At 50.2% G+C, this 23982-nt stretch overlaps 1 protein-coding gene and 1 pseudogene across 1 annotated transcript in view; one reads left to right on the forward strand and one right to left on the reverse strand.

The window, feature by feature from the left end:
* The window catches only part of ABCF1 (ATP binding cassette subfamily F member 1), a 35408-nt gene extending 12255 nt beyond the window's left edge, over positions 1-23153 (forward strand). Inside the window, exons 13-25 of the mRNA XM_058822502.1 lie at positions 7610-7749; positions 8378-8526; positions 9805-9888; positions 12914-13038; positions 14236-14348; positions 16489-16660; positions 18079-18153; positions 18784-18854; positions 20165-20197; positions 21051-21219; positions 21754-21818; positions 22096-22168; positions 22853-23153. Coding sequence (XP_058678485.1) covers positions 7610-7749; positions 8378-8526; positions 9805-9888; positions 12914-13038; positions 14236-14348; positions 16489-16660; positions 18079-18153; positions 18784-18854; positions 20165-20197; positions 21051-21219; positions 21754-21818; positions 22096-22168; positions 22853-23019 — 1436 coding nt within the window. The 3' untranslated portion in view covers positions 23020-23153. The remainder of the gene's footprint in view (positions 1-7609; positions 7750-8377; positions 8527-9804; positions 9889-12913; positions 13039-14235; positions 14349-16488; positions 16661-18078; positions 18154-18783; positions 18855-20164; positions 20198-21050; positions 21220-21753; positions 21819-22095; positions 22169-22852) is intronic.
* LOC131570177 (zinc finger protein 665-like) overlaps positions 1-23982 on the reverse strand; it is a 507112-nt pseudogene that overhangs the window by 274806 nt on the left and 208324 nt on the right.

A 23982-nucleotide genomic window follows, 5' to 3' on the forward strand; every position in this document is an offset into this window, starting at 1 on the left:
AAAAAAGGAAAAAATTGGATAAAAATTGGGGGAAAATGAAAAAAAAATGAGGAAAATTCACAAAAAATGGGGGGAAAAATGGGGAAAATACGGAGAGGGGATAATGGAAAAAATTGGGGAAAGTAGGAAAAATGGGGGAAACGGAAAAAAGTTGGGGAAAATGGGGAAAGAAATGGGGAAAAACCACAAAAAAAAAATGGAGGAATGGGAAAAATGGGAGAAAATCACAAGAATTTGGGAAAATGGAAAAAAAACCCCACAAAAACTGAGAAAAAGTTCAGAAAAATTGAGAAAAAGTCCCCGAAAAATGGGGGAAAATCCATAAAAGTGGACAAAAAATCCTGAAAATGGGGACAATCCACAAAATATGGGGTGGAAAACTACAAAAATAGGAAAAGTCATAAAAAATGGGGGAAAATCCACAAAATTGGCATAAATTCCTTAAAAAGGGGGAAAATCCCCCAAAATGGTAAAAATTAAAAAATATGGGGGGAAATCTTTTCAAGATGGGGAACAGTTTCTCAAAAATGGAAATTTCTAAGGAGAAACTTTTAAAAAATGGGAAAAAACATCAATAAAAAGTGGAATTCTGGGAGGTTTTGGGGTGTGAATGCGGGAGAAGGGGGAATTTTGGGGGACAGTGAATAATTTGGGGTTTTTTTGGTGTTTTTTAGGGTGGGAATGGTTTTTGCTGCCCTGAACCAGGAGCAGAGCGAGGAAGAGGAGGAGGAGGAGGAGGAAAAGGAGAAAAAGCCAACAAAGGGCAAAAGCAACAAGGTGGGGGGAGAAATCCCAAAACTCCTGAGAACAACCCAAAAAATCCTGAAAAAAAACCCAAAATCCCTGAGAAAAACCTCAAAAAAATCTGAAAAAAAAAAAAACCAAAATCCCTGAGAAAAACCTCAAAAAAATCTGAAAAAAAATCCCCAAAATCTCTGAGAAAAACCAAAAAAATCCTGGAAAAAAACCCCAAAATCCTGAGAAAAACCTCAAAAAAAATCTGGAAAAAAAAAAACCAAAATCCCTGAGAAAAAACCTCAAAAAATTCTGGGGAAAAAACCCAAATCCCTGAGAAAAACCTCAAAAAATTCTGGGGAAAAAAACCCAAAATCTCTGAGAAAAACCCAAAAAAAATCCTGAAAAAAAACCCCAAAATCCCTGAAAAAAAGCCTCAAAAAATTCTGGGAAAAAAACCCCAAAATCCCTGAGAAAAACCCAAAAAATATTGGAAAAAGACCTCAAAATCCCCTGAGAAAAACCTCAAAAAATTCTGGGGAAAAAAATCCCCAAATTCCCTCAAACAAACCCCAAAATCCTCAGGAGAAACCCACAAAAGTCTCTTGAAAAAAAGCCCCAAAATCGCTTAAAAATCCCCCAAATCCTAAGAAAAAACCCCAAAAAATTCTGGAAAAAAAACCCCAAATTCCCTCACAAAAAGCCAAAAAAAAAAATCCAAAAATTTCTGGACAAAACCCCAAAATTCCTGAAAAACCCCCAAAGCCTTCTCAAAACCCCAAATTTTAGACCAAGACCCCAAAATCCTTCAAAAACCCCAAATTTTCGTGTCCCAGGAGGAAGAGGAGGCTGAGAAGAGGAAGAAGAAAAACCCCAAGAAGGGAAAAGCCCAAAGGGAAGAAGCAGGTGCAGAAATTTTGGGGTTTTTTTCCCAATTTCGGGTTTTCCCCCATTTTTTATTTTTAATTCCCACATTTTTGGGGACGCCAAATGTCCCAAATTTTTGGGGATTTTTCTCATTTTTGTCCCCAAAATCCTCAGGGGAAACCTCCCAGCGATGAGGATGAGGCCGAAGGCTCCGAGGAGGGCTCCGGGCAGGAAGGTGAGGGGGGAATTTGGGGGGAATTTGGGGGGAATTTGGGTTTTTTTGGGGGGGATTTGGGGCACCAAAACTCCCAAATTTGGGATTTTGGGGCATGGAGAGCCCAAAATTTGAGAATTCTGGGGTTTTTTTTGAGCTCAAAGACTCCAAAATTTGGAGGTTCTGGGGGGATGGGAGCCCCAAATTTGGATTTTTGGGGGTTTGGGGAATGTGGGGACCCAAATTTGGGATTTTCGGGGCTTTTTGGGGTTTTTGGGGTTGTGAAGCCCAACTTTGGGGGTTTTTGAGCCATTTGGGGATTTTGGGGGTTGTGAAGCCCCAACTTTGGGGGTTTTTGCCCCGTTTTGGGACAGAACAAGTTCGGGGCCCTGAGGGAGGAGGAGGAGGAGGAGGAGGAGGAGGGAGGAGGAGGAGGAGGAAGGAGCCCGGAAGGGAAGCGAGAACGTGAGTTTGGGATTTGGGGATTTTGGGGATATTTTGGGGGTTTTGGGGCTATTTTGGGGTTATTTTGCGGTTATTTTGGAGTATTTTGGGGTTTTTATTTGGGAAATTTTTGGGATTTTTTGGGGTTTTTTGTTTTAGAATGCTTTTGGAGGTACTTTGGGTTTATTGTTTTGGGATATTTGGGATAATTTGGGATATTTGGGGGGTTTTGGGATTATTTGGGGATTATTATTTTTGGGATTATTTTTGGGATTATTTTTGGGATTTTTTTGGGGTTTTTTTAAGAATACTTTTGGAGGTACTTTGGGTTTGTTATTTTGGGATATTTGGGATAATTTGGGATATTTGGGGGAATTTGGGATTATTTTGGGGGTGTTTTGGGGGTATTTTGGTGGTTTATTGGGATATTTTGAAGAATTTGAGATAATTTGGGATATTTGGGGGTTTTTTGAGGGGTTTTGATGGATTTTTGAGAACATTTGGGGATATTCTGGGTTTTTTCAGGAGTTATTTTAGAATATTTTGGGGATATTTTGGGCTAGTTTGGGGTTATTTTTGGTGTGTTTATTTCGGATATTTTGGGCCGTTTTTGGGTATTTTGGGCCATTTGGGGTCGTTTTTCTCCGTTTTGGTTCCGCAGGAGGAGGAGGAGGGGGCGGGGCCGAGGGCGGGGCCGGACGCCCGCGTCAGCAAAAAGGAGAAGAAGAAAATGAAGAAGCAGGTGGGGGGCGGGGCTTACCCGGGGCGGGGCCTAAAGGGGGCGGGGCTTAGCTACAGGGGCATGGCTTTGAGAAAGTGGGTGTGGCCTAACAGGGCATTGCTTTGGTGTATGACTGTGGGCGGGGGCTTAGCCAAGGGGCGTGGCCTAGCAGCATGGCTTGGGGGTGTGGGTGTGGCTTAGCAAAAGGGGTGTGGGCCTAACAGGGCATTGGTTTGGTGTATGGCTGTGGGCGGGGGCTTAGCCAAGGGGGTGTGGCACGGGTTGATGGTTGGGGCGGGGCTTAGCCAAAGGGGCGTGGCCTGTTTGTGGGGCATGTCCCTGATGGGCGTGGCGTGTTTGTGGCCCCGCCCAGGCGGAGTTTGAGCGGCAGCTGGCGCGCTGCGGGCGGCGGCCATGACAGGGGGCGGGTCCGTTTGCGCGCGTGTCCCTGGTGGGCGTGGCAATGGTGGGCGTGTCCCTGCCTGTTTGCCCCGCCCATGCAGAGTTTGAGTGTCAGGTGGCCATGACCGGGGGCGCGTCCCGGTGGGCGTATCCCACACTGGGTGTGTCCCTGACCGCTGGCCCCGCCCAGGCGGAGTTTGAGCGGCAGCTGGCGTCGCTGCGCGCGTGGCCGCCATGACGGTGGGCGTGTCCCGGTGGGTGTGTCCCACGGTGGGCGTGTCCCTGACGGGCGTGGCACGTTTGTGGCCCCCGCCCAGGGCGGATTTTGAGTGGCAGCTGGCGTCGCTGCGCGCGGGCCGCCATGACGGTTGGCTTGTCCCGGTGTGTGTATCCCACGGTGGGGCGTGTCCCGGTGGGTGTGTCCCACGGTGGGGCGTGTCCCTGACGGGCGTGGCGCTCTGTGGCCCCGCCCAGGCGGAGTTTGAGCGGCAGGTGGCGTCGCTGCGCGCGGCCCGCCATGACGGGCGAGGGCGACTTCGCCGTGTCCCAGGCCGAGCTGTCGTCGCGCCAGGCCATGCTGGAGAACGCCTCCGACATCAAGGTGGGCACGGGGGGCAGATACACCTGGGGGGGGCAAATACACCTGGGGGGGGCAAAACTCAATTGGGGGGGGGTGAAAAGGGTGGGCAACGGGTGGCAGAGCTCATCTGGGGGGGGCAAATACACCTGGGGGGGGGCAAATACACTGGGGGTGGCAAATGCACCTGGGGGGGGTGAAAAGGGTGGGCACGGGGGGCAGAGCCCGCCTGGGCGGGGCAAATACACCTGGGGGGGGTAAATACACCTGGGGGGGGGTAAAATACACCTGGGGGGGCAAATACACCTGGGGGGGGTGAAAAGGGTGGGCACGGGGGGCAAAACACACCTGGAGGGGGGCAAATACACCTGGGGGGGTAAAATACACCTGGGGGGGGTAAATACACCTGGGGGGGGTAAATACACCTGGGGGGGGCAAATACACCTGGGGGGGGTAAAATACACCTGGGTGGGGGCAAATACACCTGGGGGGGGGCAAAATACCACCTGGGGGGGGGTAAATACACCTGGGGGGGTAAATACACCTGGGGGGGGTAAAATACACCTGGGGGGGGGGAAAATACACCTGGAGAATCTCTAAGTTCACCTGGAAGGGGGTAAAAATACACCTAGGGGGGGTAAAATACATCTGGAGGTCCAAAATTCACCTGGACGGGGGCAAAACTCACCTGGGGGGGTAAAATACACCTGGAGAGAGGCAAATACACCTGGGGGTTTTCCCCCGTTTTTCCCATTATTTCCCCGTTTTTTCTGTGATTTTTCCCCATTTTTTCCCCCCTTTTTTCCCATTTTTCTCCCGTTTTTTTCCCATTTTCTCCCCCGTTTTTCTCCCATATTTCACCCGTTTTTTCCCCGTTTTTTCCCCGTTTTTTTTCCCCATTTTTTCCCATTTTTCCCCCATTTCTCACCCATTTTTTTCCATTTTTCCCCATTTTTTCCCATTTTGTCCCCGTTTTTTTCCCATTTTTTTCCCGTTTTTCCATTTTCCCCCCGTTTTTTTCCCATTTTTCCTCCGTTTTTTTCTCATTTTTTCCCCGTTTTTTTCCCATTTTTTTCCCCGTCTTTTTCCATTTTCTCTCCCCCGTTTTCCCCTGTTTTTTCCCATTTTTCCCCCTTTTTTCCCATTTTTTCCCCATTTTTTCTGTGATTTTTCCCCATTTTTCCCATTTTTCCCAGCCGTTTTACCCCATTTCCCCCCAGTTTTCCCATTTTCTGCGTTTTTTGCCCCGTTCCAGCTGGAGAAGTTCAGCATCTCGGCCCACGGCAAGGATCTCTACGTCAACGCCCGACCTGTTCATCGTGGCCGGGCGCCGCTACGGCCTCGTGGGGCCCAACGGGTCAGACCGGGGCGAAAAACGGGGATTTTGGGCAATTTGGGATTTTTGGGGTTAATTCTGGGGGTTTGGGCAAAAATCCCGGACTTTTTGGGGTTAATTCTGGGGCTTTTGGGGTTAATTCTGGGGGTTTGGGGTTAATTCAGGTGCTACGGCCTCGTGGGGCCCAACGGGTCAGATTGGGGTGAAATCCAGGGATTTTGGGCAATTTGGGATTTTTGGGGTTAATTCTGGGGGTTTTGGGGTTAATTCTGGGTAGTTTGGGGGTTATTTTGGGGTAACTTTGGGTGGATTTTGGCTTCGTTTGGGGTTAATTTTGCTTTACTTTGGGGTGAATTTTGGGTGAATTTTGGGTGAATTTTGGGTGAATTTTGGGTGAATTCTGGGTGAATTCTGGGTGAATTCTGGGTGAATTTTGGGTGAATTCTGGGTGAATTTTGGGTTGATTTTGAGTGAATTCTGGGAGATTTGGGGGTGAGTTTGGGGTCCCTTTTGGGCTGAGTTTGGGAGGATTTGGGGATGAGTTTGGGGTCCGTTTTGGGGTGAGTTTGGGTGGATTTGGGGGTGAGTTTGGGAGGATTTGGGGGTGAGTTTGGGGTCCGTTTTGGGGTGAGTTTGGGAGGATTTGGGGGTGAGTTTGGGTGGATTTGGGGGTGATTTTGGGGTCCGTTTTGGGGTGAGTTTGGGTGGATTTGGGGTGAGTTTGGGGTCCGTTTTGGGGTGAGTTTGGGAGGATTTGGGGGTGATTTTGGGGTCCATTTTGGGCTGAGTTTGGGTGGATTTGGGGCTGAGTTTGGGTGGATTTGGGGGTGAGTTTGGGGTCCGTTTTGGGGTGAGTTTGGGGTCCGTTTTGGGGTGATTTTGGGGTCCGTTTTGGGGTGAGTTTGGGTGGATTTTGGGCTGAGTTTGGGGTCCGTTTTGGGGTGAGTTTGGGTGCATTTGGGTGTTCCAGGAAGGGGAAGACGACGCTGCTGAAGCACATCGCCAACCGCGCCCTCAGCATCCCCCCCAACATCGACGTGCTGCTCTGCGAGCAGGGTGAGATACTCCGGGCTTACACAGGGCTTACACAGGGGTTACGCCTGGCTTACACCTGGGATACACCGGGGTTACACCTGGGTTATACTTGGGTTACTCCGGGGTTACACAGGGCTTACACAGGGGTTACACTGGGGTTACACCCGAGTTACACAGGGGTTACACCAGGGTTACACTGGGGTTACACCAGGGTTACACCGGGGTTACACCGGGGTTACACCAGGGTTACACTGGGGTTACACCGGGGTTACACCAGGGTTACACTGGGGTTACACCGGGGTTATACTGGGGTTACACTGGGGTTACACGGGTTACACCGAGGTTACACAGGGGTTACACTGGGGTTACACCCGGGTTATACCTGGGTTACACAGGGGTTACACAGGGGTTACACCGGTGATACATGTGGGTTACACCTGAGATACACTGGGGTTACACCGGGGTTACACCTTGTGTGTCTGACGTGTTTCTGTCTCACGTGTGTTTCGCTGTCTCTAACCCCTCTCACCTGTGTTTGCCTGCCCTGGAGGTGCTGCCCAATGGCGCCTGTGTGTGTTACCTGTGTCACGTGTGTGTCACCTGTGTGTGTTACCTGTGTGTGTTACCTGTGTCACGTGTGTGTCACCTGTGTGTGTTACCTGTGTGTGTTACCTGTGTCACGTGTGTGTCACCTGTGTGTGTTACCTGTGTGCGTTTGCCTGTGTGTTACCTGTGTTATCTGTGTGTTACCTGTGATACCTGTGTTACCTGCGTCCCCTGTGTGTGTTACCTGTGTTATCTGTCTCACCTGTGTGTGTTACCTGTGTTACCTGTGTTATTTACCTGTCTCACCTGTGTTATTCACCTGTCCCAGAGGTGTTGGCTGACGACACGCCTGCGGTGCAGGCCGTGCTCCGCGTTGACACTGTGTGTTACCTGTGTTACCCATGTTATTTACCTGTCTCACCTGTGTTATTTACCTGTCCCAGAGGTGTTGGCGGACGACACGCCCGCGGTGCAGGCCGTGCTCAGGGCTGACGCTGTGTGTTACCTGTGTGTGTTACCTGTGTGTGTCACCTGTGTGTGTTATCCATGTTTACCTGTCTCACCTGTGTTATTTACCTGTCTCACCTGTGCAGAGGTGTTGGCCGACGACACGCCCGCGGTGCAGGCCATGCTCAGGGCCGACACTGTGTTACCTGTGTGTGTTACCTGTGTGTGTCACCTGTGTGTGTTATCCGTGTTACCTGTCTCACCTGTGTTATTCACCTGTCCCAGAGGTGTTGGCCGATGACACGCCCGCGGTGCAGGCCGTGCTCCGCGCCGACACGAAGCGTCTGCGGCTCCTGGACGAGGAGCGGCGCCTGCAGGGGCTCCTGGAGAGCGGCGACGACTCGGCCGCGGAGAGGCTGGAGAAGGTACCTGGGCACACCTGGGCACACCTGGGATACACCTGGGATACACCTGGGATACACCTGGGCACACCTGGGCACACCTGGGATACACCTGGGATACACCTGGGCACACCTGGGCACACCTGGGCATACCTGGGCACATCTGTAACACACCTGGGACACACCTGCGGATACCTGGGGGACCCTAAAACACACCTGGGCACACCTGGGGTGGCTTCAACCCAACCTGGGGGGGGGTTAAACCCACCTGGGGCACACCTGGGGGAACCTGAAACACCTGAGGGGTACCTGGGGCACACCTGGGGTGGCTTCAACCCAACCTGGGGGGGGGTTAAACCCACCTGGGGCACACCTGGGGGACCCTAAAACACACCTGGAGGGTCCTGGAATCACACCTGGGCGTACCTGGGGTGGCTTCAACCCAACCTGGGGTGGATTTAACCCACCTGGGGCACACCTGGGCACACCTGGGGGAACCTGAAACACCTGAGGGGTACCTGGGGCACACCCGGGGTGGCTTCAACCCAACCTGGGGGGGGTTAAACCCACCCGGGGCACACCTGGGCACACCTGGGGTGGATGAAGCGCCCCCGTGGGTGCCGTGGCTCCCATCCCCCGCTCACCTGCGCAGGTGTACGAGGAGCTGCGCGCCACCGGAGCCGCCGCCGCCGAGGCCAAAGCGCGCCGGATCCTGGCCGGGCTCGGCTTCACCCCGGAGATGCAGAACAGAGCGACGCGCAAGTTCTCGGGGGGATGGAGGATGAGGGTCAGCCTGGCCAGGTGAGCCCAGGGGGCACCAGGTGGGTTCAGATGGGCTCCAGGTGGGCTCAGGTGTGCCCAGGTGTGTCCAGGTGAGCTCCAGGGCTTGGTGTGCCCGTGGCAATGCAGACCCGCAAGTTCTCAGGGGGATGGAGGATGAGGGTCAGCCTGGCCAGGTGAGCTCAGGGGGCACCAGGTGGGCCCAGGTGTGTCCAGGTGGGCTCAGGTGGCACCAGGTGTGTCCAGGTGAGCTCAGCTGGGTTCAGGTGGGTTTAGATGGGCTCCAGGTGGGTTTAGATGGGCTCCAGGTGAGCTCAGCTGGCACCAGGTGTGCCCAGGTGAGCTCAGCTGGGTTCAGGTAGGTTTAGATGGGCTCCAGGTGGGCTCAGGTGTGCCCAGGTGAGCTCCAGGTGAGCTCCAGGGCTTGGTGTGCCCGTGGCAATGCAGACGCGCAAGTTCTCGGGGGGATGGAGGATGAGGGTCGGCCTGGCCAGGTGAGCTCAGGGGGCACCAGGTGGGCTCCAGGTGGGCTCAGTTGGGTTCAGGTGGGTTTAGATGGGCTCCAGGTGAGCTCCAGGTGAGCTCAGGTGGCACCAGGTGTGTCCAGGTGAGCTCAGGTGGGTTCAAGTGGGTTTAGATGGGCTCAGGTGTGCCCAGGTGTGTCCAGGTGAGCTCCAGGGCTTGGTGTGCCCGTGGCAATGCAGATCTGGAAGTTCTCGGGGGGAGGGAGGATGAGGGTCAGCCTGGCCAGGTGAGCTCAGGGGGCACCAGGTGTGCCCAGGTGTGTCCAGGTGTGCCCAGGGGGCACCAGGTGTGTCCAGGTGAGCTCCAGGGCTGGGGCTGGGTTCGGGTGTCAGTGTGGAGATGCAGAACAGAGCGACGCGCAAGTTCTCGGGGGGATGGAGGATGCGGGTCGGCCTGGCCAGGTGAGCTCAGGTGTGCCCAGGTGGGCTCAGTTGGGTTCAGGTGGGTTTAGATGGGCTCCAGGTGGGTTTAGATGGGCTCCAGGTGGGCTCAGGTGGCACCAGGTGTGCCCAGGTGAGCTCAGGTGGCTCCAGGTGGGCTCAGGTGGCACCAGGTGTGCCCAGGTGAGCTCAGGTGGCTCCAGGTGTGTCCAGGTGGGCTCAGGTGGGTTCAGGTGGGTTTAGATGGGCTCCAGGTAGGCTCAGGTGTGTCCAGGTGAGCTCCAGGCGTGCCCAGGTGTGTCATGGCCACACCCAGGCGCGCCCAGGTGCGCCCAGGTGTGCCCAGGTGTGCCCAGGTGCGCTGGCACCCAGCTGTTCCCCGTGTGCCGCCCAGGGCGCTGTTCCTGGAGCCGACGCTGCTCATGCTGGACGAGCCCACCAATCACCTGGACCTGAACGCCGTCATCTGGCTCAACAAGTGAGGGCATTTTGGGGCATTTCGGGGCATTTGGGGCATTTTGGGGCATTTTGGGGCATTTTGGGGAAGATTCTGCAATTTTGGGGATTTTTTGTGAATTTTTTGGGGGTTTTTTTGTGAATTTTTCGGGGGTTTTTAGAGGATTTTCGGGGATTTTTTTTCTTTTTTTTTGGGATTTTTTTAGAGGGAATTTTCGGGGATTTTTTTGTGAATTTTTTTGGGTTTTTTAGAGGATTTTCGGGAATTATTTTTCTTTTTTTGGGGGGGTTTTTTAGAGGGAATTTTCAGGGATTTTTTTGTGAATTTTTTGGGGATTTTTTTTGTGAATTTTTCGGGGATTTTTAGAGGATTTTCGGGAATTTTTTTTCTTTTTTTTTGGGATTTTTTTAGAGGGAATTTTCGGGGATTTTTTTGTGAATTTTTTGGGGATTTTTTTGTGAATTTTTCGGGGGTTTTTAGAGGATTTTTGGGATTTTTTTTTTGGTTTTTTTTGGGGTTTTTTAGAGGGAATTTTGGGGAATTTTTTTGTGAATTTTTGGGGATTTTTTTTGTGAATTTTTCGGGGATTTTTAGAGGATTTTCGGGATTTATTTTTGGTTTTTTTTGGGGTTTTTTAGAGGGAATTTTCGGGGATTTTTTTGTGAATTTTTTGGGGATTTTTTTTGTGAATTTTTCGGGGGTTTTTAGAGGATTTTCGGGAATTTTTTTTCTTTTTTTTTTTGGGGTTTTTTAGAGGGAATTTTCGGGGATATTTTGTGAATTTTCCGGGGGTTTTTAGAGGATTTTCGGGAACTTTTTTTCTTTTTTTTGGGATTTTTTTAGAGGGAATTTTCAGGGATTTTTTTGTGAGTTTTTTGGGGATTTTTTTGTGAGTTTTTTGGGGATTTTTTTGTGAATTTTTCGGGGATTTTTTTGTGAATTTTTTGGGGATTTTTAGAGGATTTTCGGGAATTTTTTTTCTTTTTTTTGGGGATTTTTTTAGAGGGAATTTTCGGGGATTTTTTTGTGAATTTTTTGGGGATTTTTTTTGTGAATTTTTCGGGGATTTTTAGAGGATTTTCGGGGATTTTTTTTTTTGTTTTTTTGGGGGGTTTTTTAGAGGGAATTTTCGGGGATATTTTGTGAATTTTTTGGGGATTTTTTTTGTGAAATTTTTGGGAATTTTTTTGTGAATTTTTCGGGGATTTTTAGAGGATTTTTGGGATTTTTTTTTTGGGTTTTTTTTGGGGTTTTTTAGAGGGAATTTTGCGGGATTTTTTGTGAATTTTTCGGGGATTTTTTTGTGAATTTTTCGGGGATTTTTAGAGGATTTTCGGGAATTTTTTTTTGTTTTTTTGGGGGTTTTTTAGAGGGAATTTTCGGGGATTTTTTTTGTGAATTTTTTGGGGATTTTTTTGTGAATTTTTTGGGGATTTTTAGAGGATTTTCGGGATTTATTTTTGGTTTTTTTTGGGGTTTTTTAGAGGGAATTTTCGGGGATTTTTTTGTGAATTTTTTGGGTTTTTTTTTTTTGTGAATTTTTCGGGGGTTTTTAGAGGATTTTCGGGAATTTTTTTTCTTTTTTTTGGGGATTTTTTTAGAGGGAATTTTCGGGGATTTTTTTGTGAATTTTTTGGGGATTTTTTTTGTGAATTTTTCGGGGCTTTTTAGAGGATTTTCGGGAATTTTTTTTCTTTTTTTTGGGATTTTTTTAGAGGGAATTTTCAGGGATTTTTTTGTGAGTTTTTTGGGGATTTTTTTGTGAATTTTTTGGGGATTTTTTTGTGAATTTTTTGGGGGATTTTTTTGTGAATTTTTAGAGGATTTTTAGAGGATTTTTGGGAATTTTTTTTCTTTTTTTGGGGGTTTTTTAGAGGGAATTTTCGGGGATTTTTTGTGAATTTTTGGGGGATTTTTTTGTGAATTTTTGGGGGATTTTTTTGTGAATTTTTCGGGGTTTTTTAGAGGATTTTCGGGAATTTTTTTCTTTTCTTTTGGGATTTTTTTAGAGGGAATTTTCGGGGATTTTTTGGTGAATTTTTTGGGGATTTTTTTGTGAATTTTTCGGGGATTTTTAGAGGATTTTCAGGAATTTTTTTTCTTTTTTTTGGGGTTTTTTAGAGGGAATTTTCGGGGATTTTTTTGTGAATTTTTTGGGGGTTTTTTGTGACTTTTTCGGGGGTTTTTAGACGATTTTCGGGGATTTTTTTCTGGTTTTTTTTTGGATTTTTTAGAGGGAATTTTCGGGGATTTTTTTGTGAATTTTTTGGGGATTTTTTTGTGAATTTTTTGGGGATTTTTAGAGGATTTTCGGGGATTTTTTTCTTTTTTTTTGGGATTTTTTAGAGGGAATTTTGGGGAATTTTTTAGAGGTTTTATTTATTATTTATAAGATTTTTTTTTTTAATTTGGTGGGGATTTTTTAAAAATTTTTATTTTTTTTTATCTTTTGGAGGTTTTTTTGCGGATTTTTATTTGCTTTTTTAGGAATTTTAGGGGGGGAGGATTTTTGGGAATATTTTTTAGGGATTTTTTTTTTTTTTTTTGAGATTTTTTTTGGGGGAGGGTTTAAAAATTGTTTTAGGATGTTTTTCCCCAAAACTCTCATTTTCCCCCCAAAATTCCCATTCTTTTCCTAAAGCCCTCATTTTTCCTCCTGAACTTTCCCATTTTTCCCCCGTAACTCCCGTTTATTCCCAAAATCCCTGTTTTCCCCTTAAAAATTCCCACTTTTCTCCCTCAAAACTCTGTGAGTATTTTCCCCCCGGAACTCCCAATTTTTTCCCCCTGAAATTCACATTTTTCTCCCCCAAAATTCCCTTTTTTCTCCCAAAATTCCATTTATTTCCCCCCAAATCTCTTTTTTCCCTGAAAAAATCACATTTTTTCTTCTGGAATTCCTGTTTTTTTCCCCCAAAAAATCTCATTTTTTTTCCCTGAAAATCATATTTTTCCCCCTGAAATTCCCCCGTTTTTCCCCGAAATTCCCATTTTGCCCCCAAATTCCCCTTTTTTCCCAAAATCCCGTTTTTTTGCCCCATCCCAGTTACCTGCAGAGCTGGAAGAAGACGCTGCTGGTGGTGTCCCACGACCAGGGGTTCCTGGACGACGTCTGCACCGACATCATCCACCTGGACAGCCAGAAACTGCACTACTACAGGGGCAACTACAGTGGGTTTGGGGCAAAAATGGGGAAAATGGGAAAAACCCGGAAAAAACGGGAAAAAAAACGTGAAAAAATGGGAAAAAACGGCAAAAAAATGGGAAAAATATGGGATAAAATGGGGGAAAATGGGGAAAACCTGGACAGGCAGAAACTGCATTATTACAGGGGAAATTACAGTGAGATTTGGGGTAAAAAATGGGGAAAATGGGAAAAAAACAAAAAGAAACGGGAAAAAACTGAAAAAATGGGAAAAATGGGAAAAAAATGGGAAAAATATGGAATAAAATGGGGGAAATGGGGAAAACCTGGACAGGCAGAAACTGCACTGGTACAGGGGGAACTGCTGTGGGTTTGGGGCAAAAAATGGGGAAAATGGGAAAAACCCGGAAAAAATGGGGAAAAACAGCGAAAAAATGGGAAAAATGGGAAAAAAAAAAAAGGGAAAAATATGGAATAAAATGGGGGAAAATGGGGAAAACCTGGACAGGCAGAAACTGCATTATTACAGGGGAAATTGCAGTGAGATTTGGGGTAAAAAATGGGGAAATTGGGAAAAAATGGAAAAAAGGGGGAAATAGCAAAAAAATGGTGAAAAAGTGGTGAAAAAATGAAATAAAATGGGGAAAACATGGACAGCCCAAACTGCATTATTACAGGGGGATTACAATGAGATTTGGGGAGAAAAAAGGGGAAATTGGGAAAAAATGAAAATATGCGGAAAAACTGCAAAAGAAAGGAAAAAAATGGGAAAAAAATAAGGAGAAAAAACAGCAAAGAATCCCAGGGAAATTGGGAAAAAGCAGCAAAAAATGGGGAGAAAATTGGAAGAGGATTCTGGGAATTTTGAGAAATTTGGGTGGAGAAATCAGGAAAAAATAAGAGGGGGAAAATGGGAAAAAAAGGAAGGAAATGAGCAATGGGAATGAGGGAAAATGGGGCTGGAAATTTGGGGAAATTGGGGAAAATTGGGAATGGAAAAAGGACAAAAAATGGGGGAAAATTGGGAAAAAACGGGGAGGAAAAATTGGGAATAAAGGAGGGAGGAAATGGGGAATGGAAAGGGAAAATTGGGAATATTGGGAGCAAACCAAAAATAAAAAGGGAAAATGAGAATTGAGGGGGTTGGGAACAGCCCAGAATTCCCAGGAATTGTGGAAAATTCTGGAAAATTTCTGAAAATTGCAAAAAATTCTGATTTTCAGTGACTTTTAAGAAGATGTACCAGCAGAAGCAGAAGGAGCTGCTGAAACAATTTGAGAAACAGGAGAAGAAACTGAGGGACCTCAAAGCCGGGGGGAAATCCACCAAGCAGGCGGTGAGGGCTCCCAAAATCCCTCAAAACCCCAAAAATTTACACAAAAAACCCTGAAAACACCCCCCCAAAAAAACCAAAATCCCAAAAACCCCAAAAATTTACACAAAAAACCCTAAAAATACCCCCCCAAAAAACCCAAAACCCTAAAAACCCCAAAAATTTACACAAAAAACCCTAAAAATACCCCCCAAAAAAACCAAAATCCCAAAACCCCCAAAATTTACACAAAAAACCCTAAAAATACCCCCCCAAAAAAACCAAAATCCCAAAATCCAAAAATATCCCCCCTGAATTTCCCCCCAACCCCAGGAGAAGCAAACCAAGGAGAAAATCCCCCCAAAACCCTTGGAAAACCCCAAAAAACCTCAAAAAATCCCGAAAAAAGCCCCGAAAAAAACCCCAAACTCCCCCAAAAAACCCCTCAAACATCCCCAAAAACCCCAAAACCCCAAATTTCCCCCAAATTTCCCCCAAATTGCAGGAGAAGCAGACGAAGGAGGCGCTGACCCGCAAGCAGCAGAAAATCCCCAAAACTCCTGGAAAAAAAAAACCAAAAAACCTCAAAAAAACCCCCGAAAAAACCTCCAAACTCCCCCCAAAAAAACCTCAAACATCCCCAAAAACCCCAAAACCTCCTGAATTTCCCCCAAATTTCCCCAGGAGAAGCAGACCAAGGAGGCGCTGACCCGCAAGCAGCAGAAAATGCCCCCCAAAGACCCTTGGAAAACCCCAAAAAACCTCAAAAAAAACCCCGAAAAAACCCCCAAACTCCCCCAAAAACCCCTCAAACTTCCCCAAAAACCCCAAAAACTCCTGAATTTCCCCCAAATTTGCAGGAGAAGCAGACGAAGGAGGCGCTGACCTGCAAGCAGCAGAAAATCCCCCAAAATCCTGGAAAAAAAACCCAAAAAACCTCAAAAAACCTCAAAAAAAACCCCGAAAAAACCTCAAACTCCCCCAAAAACACCCTCAAACATCCCCAAAAACCCCAAAAACTCCTGAATTTCCCCCAAATCGCAGGAGAAGCAGACCAAGGAGGCTCTGACCCACAAGCAGCAGAAAATGGCCCCCAAAGACCCTTGGAAAACCCCAAAAAACCCCAAAAAATCCCGAAAAAAGCCCTGAAAAAAACCCCAAACTGCCCCCAAAAAAAACCCTCAAACATCCCCAAAAACCCCAAAACCTCCTGAATTTCCCCCAAATTTCCCCAGGAGAAGCAGACCAAGGAGGCGCTGACGCGCAAGCAGCAGAAAATCCCCCCAAAAACCCTTGGAAAACCCCAAAAAACCTCAAAAAAAAACCCGAAAAAAACCCCAAACTCTCTCCAAAAAAATCCTCAAACATCCCCAAAAACCCCAAAACCCCAAATTTCCCCCAAATTTCCCCCAAATCCCAGGAGAAGCAGACGAAGGAGGCGCTGACCCGCAAGCAGCAGAAAATGGCCCCCAAAAACCCTTGGAAAACCCCAAAAAAACCTCAAAAAAAACCCCGAAAAAACCCCCAAACTCCCCCAAAAACCCCTCAAACTTCCCCAAAAACCCCAAAAACTCCTGAATTTCCCCCAAATCGCAGGAGAAGCAGACCAAGGAGGCTCTGACCCACAAGCAGCAGAAAATGGCCCCCAAAGACCCTTGGAAAACCCCAAAAAACCCCAAAAAATCCCAAAAAAAGCCCTGAAAAAAACCCCAAACTGCCCCCAAAAAAAACCCTCAAACATCCCCAAAAACCCCAAAACCTCCTGAATTTCCCCCAAATTTCCCCAGGAGAAGCAGACGAAGGAGGCGCTGACGCGCAAGCAGCAGAAAATCCCCCCCAAAAACCCTTGGAAAACCCCAAAAAACCTCAAAAAATCCCAAAAAAAAGCCCCAAAAAAAACCCCAAACTCCCCCAAAAACACCCTCAAACACCCCCAAAAACCCGAAAAACCCCAAAACCCCAAATTTCCCCCAAATCCCAGGAGAAGCAGACCAAGGAGGCGCTGACCCGCAAGCAGCAGAAAATCCCCAAAAATCCTGGAAAAAAAACCCAAAAAACCTCAAAAAACCTCAAAAAAACCCCGAAAAAACCTCAAACTCCCCCAAAAACACCCTCAAACTTCCCCAAAAACCCCAAAACCTCCTGAATTTCCCCCAAATCGCAGGAGAAGCAGACCAAGGAGGCGCTGACCCGCAAGCAGCAGAAGTGTCGGCGCCGGGCGCCCTCCGAGGACGCGGCCGAGGCTCCGGAGCTGCTGCGGCGCCCCCGGGAATATTCCGTGCGCTTCACCTTCCCCAACCCGCCCCCCCTGAGCCCCCCCGTGCTGGGGCTGCACGGTGAGACCCCAAATCCCTCTTTTTTGGGGTTTTTTTTTTGGTGATTTTTGGGGATTTTTTGGGGTTTTTTGGGGATTTTTTGGGTTTTTTTGGGGATTTTTTGGGGTTTTTTTGGGGCGTTTTTGAGGGATTCCGAAGGGCGTTCGAGGGGGTTTGGGGAGTGGGATTTTGGGAGGGTTTTTGGGAGGGTTTTTTGGGTGGGTTTGGGGTGGTTTGGAGGTTTGAGGGTGATTTGGGGGTGGTGTTGGAGTTTTTGGGGCGATTTCGGGGCGTGTTGGGGTGGTTTTGGGGTGGTTTAGGGGTGGTTTGGGGGTTCCAGCCCTGGGAATATTCCGTGCACTTCACCTTCCCCAACCCGCCCCCCCTGAGCCCCCCCGTGCTGGGGCTGCACGGTGAGACCCCAAATCCCTCTTTTTTGGGTTTTTTTTGGTGATTTTTGGGGATTTTTTTCGGGGTTTTTTTGGGGGCGTTTCTGAGGGATTCCGAAGGGCGTTCGAGGGGGTTTCGGAGTGGTTTGGGGAGTGGGATTTGGGAGGATTTTTGGGAGGATTTTTTGGGTGGGTTTCGATGGGTTTGGGGTGGTTTGGAGGTTTGAGGGTGATTTTGGGGCGGTGTTGGAGTTTTTGGGGCGATTTTGGGGCGTTTTGGGGTGGTTTTGGGGTGGTTTTGGGGGTTCCAGCCTCGGGAATATTCCGGGCGCTTCACCCTCCCCACCCCCCCCCTGAGCCCCCCCGTGCTGGGACTGCACGGTCAGAACCTGAAATTGGGGTTTTGGGGTCATTTCAGGGGGTTTGGGGGTGGTTTTGGGGTTTTTTCTTGTGATTTTTGGGGATTTTTTGGGGTTTTTTTGGGGCATTTTTGAGGGATTTCGAAGGGCGTTTGAGGGGGTTTCGGGTGGTTTTGGAGTGGTTTGTGGGGTGGGATTTGGGGAGGTTTTTGGGAGATTTTTGGCTGGGTTTCGATGGATTTGGGGGGATTCAGAAGGTTTAGGGGCTTTTGGGGTGGTTTTGGGGAAATTTCTGGGATTTTGGGGGGATTTCAAAGGATGCTTGAGGAGGTTTGGGGCGGTTTTGGAGTGGTTTGGGGGGAGATTTGGGAGGATTTTTGGGAGATTTTGGGGTGATTTGGGTTGATTTGGGGGGATTCAGAAGGTTTGGGGTGGTTTTGGGGGTTTTGGGGCATTTGGGGGGAATTTTGGGGATTTTTGGGGGTTTTGAGGGGGGTGTTAGGGAATTTTGGAGGGATTTAAGGGGCATTCCCCCCAAAAAAGTCCTGAATTTCCCCCCAAAAATCCCTAATTTTCCTCAAAGATCCCAGATTTTCCCCAAAAGTCCCAAATTTCCCCCCAAAAATCCCAAATTTCCCCCCAAAAATCCCAGTTTTCCCCCCAAAAAATCCCAATTTTCCCCCAAACCCAGGAGTGGATTTTGGCTACGAGGGTCAGGAGCTGCTGTTCCGGAACCTGGACTTCGGCATCGACATGGAATCCCGAGGTGGGGCCCCAAAAACGTCCCCAAAACCCCAAAAATGGCCCCAAACCCCCCAAAAATGACCCGAAACCCAAAAAAAACGGCCCCAGAATCCCCCAAAATGGCCCCAAATGCTCAAAAAATGGCCCCAAAACCCCAAAAATGACCCCAGAATCCCCAAAATCACCCCCAAAATGGCCCAAAAAACGGCCCCAGAAACTGCCCCAAAAGCAGCCCCAAACCCCTAAAAAGGGCCCCAAAACGCCAAAAATGGCCCCAAAACCCCCAAAATGGCCCCAAAACCCCAAAACAGCCCCAAAACCCCAAAAATGGCCCCAAAACAGCCCCAAAACCCCCTGAGGGATTTCCGGGGCCCTCCCTCCCTCCCTGAATGGGAACCCCTCAAATTTCCCAAATTCTCCCCCAATTTCCTCAAATGTCCCCCAAATTTCCCCCAGTTCCCCCCAAATTTCCCCAATTTTCCCCCGATTTCCCCCAAATTTCCCCAATGTGCCCAAATTTTCCCCGAATTTCCCCAATTTTCCCCCAAATTCCCCTTAATTTTCCCCAATTTCCCTGAAATTTTCCCCAAATTTCCCCCAATTTTCCCCCATTTTGCCCCGTTTTGCCCAAATCCCCCCAATTTTCCCCCAGTTTGCATCGTGGGCCCCAACGGGGTCGGGAAGAGCACCCTGCTGCAGCTGCTCACCGGGGCCCTGACGCCGGTACGGGGCCAAAACGGGGCAAAAACCCCAAAAAATGGGAAAAGGGAGCAAGAAAATGGGACTGGGGGGCCTGAAAATGGGGGAGGAACCCCAAAAATGGGAAAAGGGAGCTTGAAAATAGAGGGACCAAAAAAGGGGGAAAAAGAGCCCAAAAATGGGATTGGGGAGTCTGAAAAATGGGGGGAAAATGTGAATTAATGGGAGGGAAAGTTCCCCAAAGATTGGTGGGGGGAAACCCAAAAATGAGGGAAAATATTCCTGAAAAACGGAGGGAAAATCCCCAAAAATGGGGAAGGGAAATTCCCAAAAATCGGGGAAAATATTCCTAAAAAATTGGAGGGAAAAGCCCAAAAAATGGAGGGAAAACCCTCTCAAAATCGGGGAAAATATTCCTGAAAAACGGAGGGAAAAGCCCCAAAAAATGGGGAAGGGAAATTCCTAAAAATCGGGGAAAATATTCCTGAGAAATCGGAGGGAAAATCCCCAAAAATGGGGAAGGGAAATTCCCAAAAATTGGGAAAAATATTCCTGAAAAATGGAGGGAAAATCCCCAAAAAATGGGGAAGGGAAATTCCCAAAAATTGGGAAAAATATTCCTGAAAATTGGAGGGAGAAGCCCCAAAAAATGGGGAAGGGAAATTCTCAAAAATCGGGGAAAATATTCCTGAAAAATTGGAGGGAAAATCCCCAAAAATGGGGAAGGGAAATTCTCAAAAATCGGGGAAAATATTCCTGAAAAATGGAGGGAAAATCTCCAAAAAATGGGGAAGGGAAATTCTCAAAAATCGGGGAAAATATTCCTGAAAAATGGAGGGAAAATCCCCAAAAATGGGGAAGGGAAATTCCCAAAAATCGGGGAAAATATTCCTAAAAAATTGGAGGGAAAAGCCCAAAAAATGGAGGGAAAACCCTCTCAAAATGGGGGAAAAATATTCCCAAAAATTTGGGGGGGGGGGGGGGGCGCATATCCCGAAAAATGGATGCAAAATGACCCAGAAATCCTCAAAAATTGGGATGTGTTCCCAAAAATTGGTGGGGGGAGGGGAGGAAACCCAAAAAAGGGAGGGAAAAGCCCCAAAAATCGGGGGGAAGACTCACAAAAATTGGTGGGAAAAGCCCAAAGATTGGGAGGGGAAATACCCAAAAATGGGAAAAAAAATCCCCCAAAATTGGGGAAAAGGTTTCCGGAAAAGGGAGGGAAAATCTCAAAAATTGGTGGAAAATCCCCCAAAAATGGGGGTGGGCTCCAAACCTTGGGGAGAACCCAAAATTTGGATTTTTTAACCCTTTCCCTCCTGGTTCCTCCGCAGCTCCGGGGGCAGATGAGGCGCAACCATCGGCTGGTAAAGGGGCGGGGCCAGCGGGGGCGGGGCCTGAATGGGCGTGGTCTCTATTAGTGGGAAGGGGGCGGGGCCTAAATGAGTGTGACATCGTGTAAGGGGGTGGGGCTTAAGCGGGTGCGGTTGAGGGCGTGGCTTTGTATGCAAACGCAAAGGGTGTGGCCTAATGGAGATGGGCGTGGCCTCACCTAGGTGGGTGTGGCCACTTTTAAAGCCAAATTTGGGGTGGGGAGGAGCCATTGTTTGTGGGCGTGGCCATGACCCCGCCCACCCTCCCCTGAAGAATGTGGGGCTCAGAATTATGGGATGGGCGTGGCTGGTGGGAAGTGGGCGTGGCTGGTGGGAAGTGGGCGCGGCCACGCTGGGAAGGGAGGGGTTGGTTAATGGTTTGTGGGCGTGTCCTGTCTCTGACCCCGCCCACAGAAGGTGGGGTTCTTTAACCAGCAGTGATGGGTGGTCACGATGTGGGCGTGGCCTGTCCCTGACCCCGCCCACAGAAGGTGTGGTTCTTTAACCAGCAGGGAGTGTTGGATATGACAGGTCAGGGGTGGGTGTGGCTGGCTCTCAGGTGGGCGTGGCCTGTCCCTGACCCCGCCCCAGCCCCACCCACAGAAGGTGGGGTTCTTTAACCAGCAGGGATGGGTGGTTACAATGTGGGCGTGGCCTGTCCCTGACCCTGCCCCAGCCCCGCCCACAGAAGGTGGGGTTCTTTAACCAGCAGTGATGGGTAGGCATGATGTGGGCGTGGCCTGTCCCTGACCCCGCCCACAGAAGGTGGGGTTCTTTAACCAGCAGCGATGGGTGGCTACGATGTGGGCGTGGCCTGTCCCTGACCCCGCCCCGGCCCCGCCCACAGAAGGTGGGGTTCTTTAACCAGCAGGCGGCCGAGCAGCTGCGCCTGGAGGAGACGGCGGCCGAGTTCCTGCAGCGCAGCTTCAACCTCCCCCACCAGGAGGCGCGGCGCTGCCTGGGCCGCTTCGGCCTCGAGGGCCACGCCCACACGCTGCAGATCGCCAAGCTCTCGGGTGGGCGTGGCCAAAGGCCCGGGGGGCGTGGCCGGTGTCGGGGGGGTGTGGCTATAATCTAGAAGGGTGTGGCTAGTTCCTGGGAGGTCGTGGCTAGTGCCTGGGAGGGCGTGGCTATGACCACAAAGGGTGTGGTCACCATCGGGAGGGCGTGGCTGGTGTATGGGAGGGCGTGGCTAGTCTATGGGGGGCGTGGCTATGAATAGGAATGTTGTGGCTCGTGTCTGGGAGGGCGTGGCTAGTACCTGGGAAGGCGTGGCTAGCCCATGAGAGGGCGTGGCTTGTGTCTGGGGGCCATGGCTGGTACTTGGGAGGGCGTGGCTAGTGTCTGGAGGGCGTGGCTATGATCTAGTAGGGTGTGGCCACCACCGAGGGAGTGCATGGCTAGGACAGAGAAGGCGTGGCTAGCACATGGGTGGGCGTGGCTACTGTCTGGAGAGGCGTGGTTAGTCCCTGGGGGTGTGGCTTCTGTATGGGGGTGTGGTTAGCACCAGGGAGGGCGTGGCCTGTGTCTAAGCCCCGCCCCTTCCGCAGGCGGGCAGAAGGCCCGGGTGGTGTTTGCTGAGCTCTCCTGCCGGGAACCGGATGTGCTGATCCTGGTGAGGGGGCGGGGCCTGAGAGGGGCGGGGCCTAAAGGGGGCGGGACCTGAGGGCGGGGCCTGAGAGGGGCAATGCCTGAGAGGGGCGGGGCCTGAGGGGTGGGGCCAAGTCTGACCTCACCTCAGTGACCCCTTGACCCCTCCCCACTTCCAGTTCTCAGTCCAATCACAGCCCTGGGTGTGGTCTGGGTGGGCGTGGCTGCTCTGGGAGGGGCGTGGCCATGCCGTGGGGGGCGTGGCCAGGTGTGACCCCACCTGAGTGACCCCTTGACCCCAGGACGAGCCCACCAACAACCTGGACATCGAATCCATCGACGCCTTGGCCGACGCCATCAACGAGTACAAAGGAGGTGGGGCCTGGGCGGGGCCTGGGGAGGGTGGGCGGGGCCACGGCGATGATGTCATGCCTAACAATGGGGAGAGGGACCCCGAAAATGGGAGAGGGATGCTAAAAATGGGAAAAGGGACCCTGAAATGGGAAAAGGAACCCAAAAATGAAGGGGAAAATTAGAATATGGGGAGGGAAAATTCCATGAGGGTTGGGAAGGGAGATGCCCAAAAATGCATCTAAAATGCCCCAAAAATGGATCAAAATTTCCCAAAAAATGCCCCAAAACCGCCCCAAAAATGGATCCAAAATATCCCAAAAATGGTTTAAAAATGCCCTTAAAATGGATACAGACTGCTCCAAAAATGCATCCAAAATGACCCCAAAGTGGATCAACAACGCTGCAAGAATTGCTCAAAAACTCCCCATAAATGAATCAAAAATGCACCAGCAATGGATCAAAAATGTCTGAGAAACACCCCAAAGTCCCCCCCCAGAAATGAACTCACAGTTATGACGTCACAATGACATCACTGTGACGTCACAGCGGTGATTGCGGTGAGCTACGACGCCTGGCTCATCACCGAGCCTAACTGCCAGCTGTGGGTGGGAAATGCCCCAAACCCCCCCCTAAAACGCGACCCGCGGTTATGACATCACGGTGACATCACCGTGACATCGCGCTGACATCACTGTGACGTCGCAGCGGTGATCGTGGTCAGCCACGACGCCCGGCTCATCACCGAGACCAACTGCCAGCTGTGGGTGGTGGAGGAGCAGGGCCTGAGCCAGATCGACGGCGACTTCGACGACTACAAACGGGAGGTGCTGGAGGCGCTGGGCGAGGTCGTGGTGCACCGGCCGCGGGAGTGACCACCAGAGCGACCACGGTGACCAGCATGACCAGCAGAGTGACCAGCAGAGTGACCGCGGGAGTGAACACCAGAGTGACCGCAGTGACCGCTGGGGTGGCTGCAGTCACCTGCAGTGACCAGCAGAGGGCGCAAGGAGGAATAAACGGTGGTGGAGCAATGGCGGAGTGGGCGTGGTCTGTCTGTGTGGTCAGGGTGGGTGTGGTCAGTGGGGATTGGTCATTGTGGTCGGTGTGGTCAGCACCAGAGTGACCACCAGTGACCGCAGTGACCGCTGCAGTGACCAGCAGAGGGCGCAGGGAGAAACAAACGGTGGCGGAGCAATGGCGGCGTGGGCGTGGTCTGTCTGTGGTCAGGGTGGGGATTGGTCATTGTGGTCGGTGTGGTCAGCACCACAGTGACCACCAGTGACCGCTGCAGTGGCTGCAGTGACCAGCAGGGGGCACAAGGAGGAATAAACGGTGGTGGAGCAATGGCGGCGTGGGCGTGGTCTGTCAGTGTGGTCAGGGTGGCCAGTGGGGATTGGTCATTGTGGTCACTGTGGGTGTGGTCAGCACCACAGTGACCACCAGTGACCGCTGCAGTGGCTGCAGTGACCAGCAGGGGGCGCAAGGAGGAATAAACGGTGGTGGAGCAATGGCGGCGTGGGCGTGGTCTGTGTGGGTGTGGCCAGTGGGGATTGGTCAGTGTGGTCGCTGTGGGTGTGGTCAGCACCAGGGTGCCCATCACAGAGGCCGCCGTTACCCGCAGTCGCCACCAGGGGGCGCAGGAACAAAGAAACGGCGGTGGCGGAGTGGGCGTGGTCAGTGTGGGTGTGGCCAGTGTGGGCGTGGTCACTGTGGCGACATCCCCTCCCCGTCCCCGGGATTTCTGGAGTGACCAAATGACCCCAGAGTGACCCCAGAGTGACCCCGCAGTGACCCCGCAGTGACCCCTGGTTCCCCGCCCCTCCCCCACACACCGG

The sequence above is a fragment of the Ammospiza caudacuta genome, chromosome 33 (assembly GCF_027887145.1).
Source record: "Ammospiza caudacuta isolate bAmmCau1 chromosome 33, bAmmCau1.pri, whole genome shotgun sequence".
Lineage (NCBI taxonomy): Eukaryota > Metazoa > Chordata > Aves > Passeriformes > Passerellidae > Ammospiza > Ammospiza caudacuta.